This window comes from Castanea sativa, chromosome 3, assembly GCF_040712315.1.
Source record: "Castanea sativa cultivar Marrone di Chiusa Pesio chromosome 3, ASM4071231v1".
In the NCBI taxonomy this organism is placed as follows: Eukaryota; Viridiplantae; Streptophyta; class Magnoliopsida; order Fagales; family Fagaceae; genus Castanea; species Castanea sativa.
In genome coordinates this window covers 52,285,635-52,292,547 of record NC_134015.1, presented here as the reverse complement: position 1 = coordinate 52,292,547, position 6,913 = coordinate 52,285,635, and the positions used below count along the sequence as shown (strand labels likewise).

At 31.2% G+C, this 6,913-nt stretch overlaps 1 protein-coding gene across 1 annotated transcript; it reads right to left on the bottom strand.

Annotated features, from left to right (window-relative positions):
* Window positions 1-815: 815 nt before the first annotated feature.
* LOC142629560 (pectate lyase-like) lies at window positions 816-3,112 on the bottom strand. The gene is made up of 4 exons (XM_075803566.1): window positions 2,771-3,112; window positions 1,981-2,632; window positions 1,415-1,657; window positions 816-1,118 (listed from the first exon to the last, which is right to left on the bottom strand). The coding sequence occupies exons 1-4, from the start codon at window positions 2,983-2,985 to the stop codon at window positions 894-896; spliced, it is 1,335 nt and encodes a 444-aa protein (XP_075659681.1). The 5' UTR covers window positions 2,986-3,112; the 3' UTR covers window positions 816-893.
* Between the last annotated feature and the right edge of the window lie 3,801 nt (window positions 3,113-6,913).

Below are 6,913 nucleotides of genomic sequence, written 5' to 3'. Positions count from 1 at the left end.
AATTGATAATCCCTCCTTTTGTTTGTCGAGGAACTCAAGGCAAAAGAGCTTATGATCATCAGCTCCTACAGCCAGTATTGCCTGTGAAATTATTCCCCTTATACTATTATTATTCTTTTCTTTTTATTCTTTTTCTATTGTCTTCCAGAAGCAATCTCCAGAGAGAGAGAGAGAGAGAGAGAGAGAGAGAAAAGAAGCTACTTAACATAAGCTTTTCAGACTATATACTACAACTAAGAATTATAATAATTTATCTGTGTTGATTCTATAATTTTCTAATTACCCAAACACACAAGCACTTATCACTAACCTCCTCTTCGTAAAAAAAACAACAAAATAAAAAACATTTTTTGGCACTCTCTTGTACTTTAAAGTAGAAATATTGGGTGTTTAGCCAAAAAACAGAAGTATAAATATTGGGTCACTAACCACTGAATTCCAAAGACATTTGGCATACTACCAACATGTACTTCTTGTAATATGTAATTTTCGACATCCATATGGAGATACATGCGCATGAAGACTTTGCATATAATTAGAATATGGCCTTTTTCTGCTTTTGATAATGAAGAATTAAAAGCGATCAGAAAATTACAGAAACCTTTTTCTTTATTTCTTTCTTTCTTTTTTTAAAACCATTTTGTTCCATCTTTTGTGACTTCCCAAAGAACTTTCCTGTGCTTTAATTTCCTTCCTCCTTAAACAAACCAAACACAAATTTTTATATATATATATATGGATAGAATGTATAAAAAGTCCATGAAAATTAATTACTACAACAGCAAAACACTTTTGCTGGTTTTTCTTTCTGAACCTCTTGTTCTATCCTAACCTTAAAAAACACAAGGAGGTGAATCTTTTGCTTAGAACTATGAAATGAAACTGGAAAAGGCTTAACATGGTCTGCCCATTCTGCAGCTTACTGTGCCCGAGAAGCGAGTGAGTCTTCTCACATATGTGCCAGGTTTACTCTTGATCAATTGCTTCTTTGAGAAACCATGAGTTTTAAGTGGAGCCCCAGATTGAACGAAGAATGCACCATTCATCATCAGATCACCCTGTGATCTCCATATCCAATTCTGCCAGACACCCTGTGCTGCATAGTCCCTCTTGGTCACCTTCACCAACATCAAATTAAGATGAACAATTTGTTAGAATTTAGTCACTGTGATACAACAAGCAACAAGCTAATTAAACAAGAACAGTAATGCTAAGGACAACAATTTTTATAATTTTGTTCACAACTGTTAATGTGATATATTATAATCAGTCATTTTTATATGTCATCTCAACCGTTGTTAAATATATAGAAACTGTGTTACATGTTGTATTTGCATACATGACAAAAACAAAAACAAAATAAATCTAGTTACAAATAAACAATCATAAATTATTTTGAGAGAGGCATGCATACCTCTTTAGCAGCCACGTTTGGAGGAGCGATGAATCGATTACCCTGACTGATAATAGTAGGACTGCTGCTACCACCAATGGCATACATGAGCCAGTGAGTGTAATCATTGTTAACCACATGGACGAATCCCCATCGGCACCTTGGCATCCGCTGCACCAATCCCCGGCCAAAATGGTTGAAGGCAACTGTAATTTGCATTATCTTGTCGCCAGAGAAGCTATCGCTTGCACCAAACAACATCACCTGAATCAACCCCATCAAACTCTCAATTATGTTCTCCATTCTTCACTTGAAAATTGGATTAATATTTTACAATCTATTTCTTTCATATTACATAATATATTTGGACGTAGTTACTTTTTTTTTCTTAGGTTAAGTTATAATAGAGATTGAACTTTCACATGTTAAGAGATATGCTAGTACCTTCGTATTAATTTATGAATTATTTATAAACGTAATAATAAATGTGATTAATACCACTTTAAGAATATAATAAATAAATGCTAGAATTACCTTCTTCTTCTTTTTTTTTTATGATTGACAACAAATAGAGATGAAAATGTTACCTCATTGTGGTGGGTGAAATGGCAATTGGAGATGGTAATAGCAGTTGAACCCATGATGGCATCAATGAGACCATCTTGGCAATTAGACATGGAAACATGGTCGATCCAGATTTTGGATGAGCCAAAGATAGAGATACCATCACCATCACTAGGGGTCCTAAAACCAACGTGGTCAACACTATCCCTTATAGTTCCACCACTTCCAGCAACAATGTTATGGATATGGATGTTATGGATGATCACATTCTTGACAAATTGGAGAGTAATGCCAGCACCATAAGCAATACGAACATTAGCTCCCCTACCATCAATGGTTTTGTGTCCAGTCATGATTAGCTCCTGATTAAGCCTAATGATCATGCTGCGTGCAAACACAATCCAGAGGGGCTTCTTTTGAATCACAGCATGTCTGAGAGTCCCGGGTTTGGGATTGACCATGTCATCGTCTGAGGAATCTGTGACCACATAGTACTTTCCCTTTTTTCCACCAATAGTCTTGTGGCCAAAGCCAAGGACACATTTAGTTAGCCTCTTGCGGTGTTTGTACCATTCGGGGTCGCACCTCCAGCATCGATCAATAGGATTGGTGGCCACGCATGGGCCTTTATACTTTCCCAATTGTCTTCTTGTGCTGTTGGCGCCATCCAAAGCTCTGTACATGCCAAATTTTGAATGAAAAAAATATCTGAATTAAAACATGCCAATTCAACAGTTCTAAAAGAAATTATAGATTTTTTTTTCGTGTTGCTTTTACTTAATGTTATTATACTAATGATAATTTTTAACCTACTTGTTGACATGAGTGTTGAAGCTATTTGTGACTTCCTCAGGATCAGGATTATAGGCTTCGTGGTTGTCCTTTTCGGCTTGGGCAGCTCTTTGCTTCCAGTAATCATCGTATTCAGCAATGTTGGCATGAAGGGTTGGGATGATTACAACAAATGATACAAAAAAGAAGAGCAGAAAGCAATTTTTGTTAACTTCTGTCATTGCTACCGTATGCATGTAAACTTTAACGTGTAAAACTCTTTCTTTTTTCTTCGAAATTTTTATGAAAAAATTAATTGGTCAGGTCTTGGTCTTTCCCTGCAAAACCTTTTTCAATGGGACCTAGACCTAAGCCAATATATCCAAGAAAAGTAGACAAGATGGTATTGAACCCTGAAGGTAGAGGGTTCTCTTTGAGTGCTTGGAAGAATCCAATATTTAAGAAAGTGTTTGTTTAAATATAACAAACATAATTCTAAAACAGGAGGACAATATATAAGTTTTATGAAGGTGAGAGAGGCATTAGGCGGTAAGAGTGGAGAACCACTTCAATCTAACGGTGTATAGTCTAAAAAAACTTAGCATTTTGAATTCTTTCTTCTATGTTTAGCAACACAATCTAACGCTATTGGCTGGTTGTCATAACTACAAAGTAAATGGTTGAGCTTGCGGCACTTTCACTTGTTTAACTTTAAAGTAATGCTAAAAATATAAACTTTTTTACAAAATTTTTTTACAAACTTCTAATGTGATGAGTAGTTATTGGTAAATAAAAAAGTAATGTTAATAATAGATTTAGATGAAAACCAATGAAAAGTTGGACACATCAACAATTTGTAAAAATGTTGTAAAATAGTTTATGTATATACCATTACTTTCAACTTTTTTGACTTTGGTTTATTTATTTTTTGGAAAAAAAAGTTTTATAAAATTTAGTGAACAATAATTATTGGAAATTTTCATTTAAAGGTCTATTGTTTAAGGTATAACAATTTAAACCCTATAGTTTCTAAATTATCAAATTAAACCGTGAGGCATTAAAAAATAAGCTAAAATGTAAAATATACTCTCTAAGTTTGACTAAAATTCATTTCAGTCCTTTAACTATACTTTCATTTAATTGAGTCCTTTAAGTTTTAAAGTTATTCAATTCAGGCCTTTTATCAAATTTTGTTTTTTGTTTTTTTTTTTTTAAATCTCATTAAGTATGCAATTAACTAATGAAAAAAATATTTTTTGAAAAAAATTCTTACATAAAAAAATCTATAAAATATTTTTATTAATTTTTTTCATGTGAAAATAATTATTTTAAGGGAAATTTTTTAACAAAAATAAATAGAAAGCCTAAATTGAATAAATTTAAAGCTTAGAGGGCTTAATTGAATGAATTTGAAATTTAGAAGACTTAATTAAACAAATGTAAATTAAGTTAGAAGACTAAAATTAATTTTAGTCAAATTTAAATTGTGCACTTTGTATTTTAGCCTACTTTTTTAAAACCTCACAATTTAATTTGATAATTTTATAAATATAGGGTTTAATTTGTTATATTTAGTGAACAATAATTATTGAAAGTTTTCATTCAAAGCTCTATTGTTTAAGGTATAACGAATTAAACCATATAATTTCAAAATTATCAAATTAGACTGAGAGGTTTAAAAAAAAAAATTAAATAAAGAGTAAACTATTTAGTTTCAAAAATAATAAATTGAAGTTTAAGAATTCAAAAATAACAAATTAAAATCTCAATCTATATTAATTAAACTTAACTTAATCTCAATGTCGTTACACTTAATTGAACTATGGTTTAATTTGATACTTTCTAAAATCTTAGGTTTAATTTCATAAGAAAAAACTTTAAAGGCATTAAATATTACAATACTTTTGTAATATTTAATATTCTCTCAAACAAGCTTTATGATTAGCCCAAAATATATTTTCATTTTTCAATTGGTAAATTATATACACCTAATAACTTTTGAACTTATAACTCCACTTTCCATCCTCTCTATTTTTATAGTAAAAATGTTTCATTTGTAGAGTTCATTACTATTTTTTTTCTTTACTAATGTAAGATAACAGTAATCTAGGGTTGGATAAGATAACAGCAAAATCTCCCCTAATTGGGCGTTTAGCCTATCAAAAAAGAAAAAGATTGAACCTTTTAGAAAAATAATATTATTTTATTAAAATTTATTAAAAATAGTATTGTGAGAAAATTATTTTGAAAACACAATTTTAAGCTATGTTTTTTATACTCGATTTCAATTTTGTTGATATTGCATGAGCTGACAGGACAACTATCCACATAGAACTCATTTATATTATTAATAACATGATTCTCTATTTGAGTTTTATTATTTTGTGTACTAAAATATTCTCACACAAATTCTTAAACTCTTTGAGATACCTCTATCTTTTAGTTAAATAATTTTCAAGTTAAAAACACAAACTAGTTTAAAGATTAATTTACTATTTTTAAAAGTGCCTTAGTTTTAGACTTTTTTTTCTTTCTCTTCTCTAATTTGAATTACCAACTTTTATTTTAAATTCAAAATTTCAAACTTTTATCAACTCTCATATAGAGAAAGATAAAAAGAAATTAGGACACTCATTCTATGTCACTTTTAAACACTATCCAAGCATTTCCATTTCAAATAGCTTTTTCCATTCATATCAGCTACTAACTCAGGTACAAATAACTAACTAAAAAAACAAAACTCACGTAAAGAAAGATCCTAAGAATTAGGACATCATCCCTACTTTCTTTTTGAGAAATGATATATCCACAACATTTTCATAATATTTTTACCTAACAAATCTTAAGTAACAGGTTGTTACTGGTTGTTATTGTTGGGGCAAAAAAGTAATTTTAGTGTTAGGTTCAAATTTGAACCAATAACAACTAAGCACCTATGATTTGTTGTAAAAATGTTGTTAAAATGTTATGGACGTAACACCTTTCTTTATTTTTAGACATTATGACACTAAACCCAAAATAAAAAATAAAAATCCTAAGAATTAGGACATCATCTTTGTTTTATATTTAGACATTATGACACTAGACCCAAAATAAAAAAATAGTCTTATCACATGCGCAAAGCACGCATAATGAAACTAAAATTTCTATAACACAATTTCTTTGCAGCCAATTTAAAACTCCAACCCGAACTATCTCCCCCTTCCACCCATATGATTTCAGTTGTCCCTAAATTAAGAGAAATTATAAGGTCCTCATAGTGGACCACGTCATTTTTGCCTAGTGGTCTACCATTCTACTAAAAGACTTCCACTTGTTTAAAATTTTGTTCACTACAACAAAATGTACTTTTAGTGACAAAAATTAGTGAGGAAATATTTTTCGTCGCTAAAAATATAGCTTTAGCGACGAAATTCATATTTCGTCGCTAATAATGAAAAAAATTATAACATTTAGCGACGAAAAATAAATTTTGTCGCTATTGTGATCTGAAAAATGGGCGCCAGCGAAGGGAACCTTTGGCGCTAGCTTAATTAATCTATAGTGATGAAATTTTTCGTCGCTAAAAATTGAAATTTTTAGTAACGAAATATTTCGTCACTATAGGTATTGTTGTGGATAGTATTAGTGACGAAAATATTTTCGTCGCTGTAAGGAAGAATTAGCGACGAAAAATATTCGTCACTAAACATAATAATAGTTTTACACTTATATGTTTTAGCGACGAAATTAAATTTCGTCACTAAAAGTACTCTATAGTGACGAAATATGAATTTCATCTCTAAATATCTTTTAAAATTCAGGTTCTTTAGTGACGAAATTAACCTTCAACGCTAAAAACTTAAAATCCTAATACCATTTGCGACGAAAATGAAGCAATAGCGACAGAACAATCCGTCGCTAAATACTTCAATATAAAGACCCAAAAGACCCATTAGAAAAGTTGAACAATCCGTCCCCTGTTTCATATTTATCTTCAGCTTCTAAACTCCCAAAAGACCCCAACCGATACAGCTCCTAAAAGATCCCAACCCACCGTCGCCGTTGAGAGCACACCATCGCCGTTGAGAGCCCACCATTGTCGATATAGCCCACCGTTGCCATTGAGAGCCCATTCGTGATGGTTTCATAGCTTTATTTCTGCTCCAACCGTCGCCGATTCAAACCCATTTGCGACATTGGAAC

Coding starts and splice junctions, on each gene's coding strand:
- LOC142629560 (XM_075803566.1), bottom strand. CDS start 2,985: ATGCATACGGTAGCAATGACAGAAGTTAACAAAAATTGCTTTCTGCTC. Junction 2,633..2,770: donor TTCAACACTCATGTCAACAA/GTAGGTTAAAAA, acceptor TGGCATGTACAG/AGCTTTGGATGGCGCCAACA. Junction 1,658..1,980: donor ATTTCACCCACCACAATGAG/GTAACATTTTCA, acceptor GGGTTGATTCAG/GTGATGTTGTTTGGTGCAAG.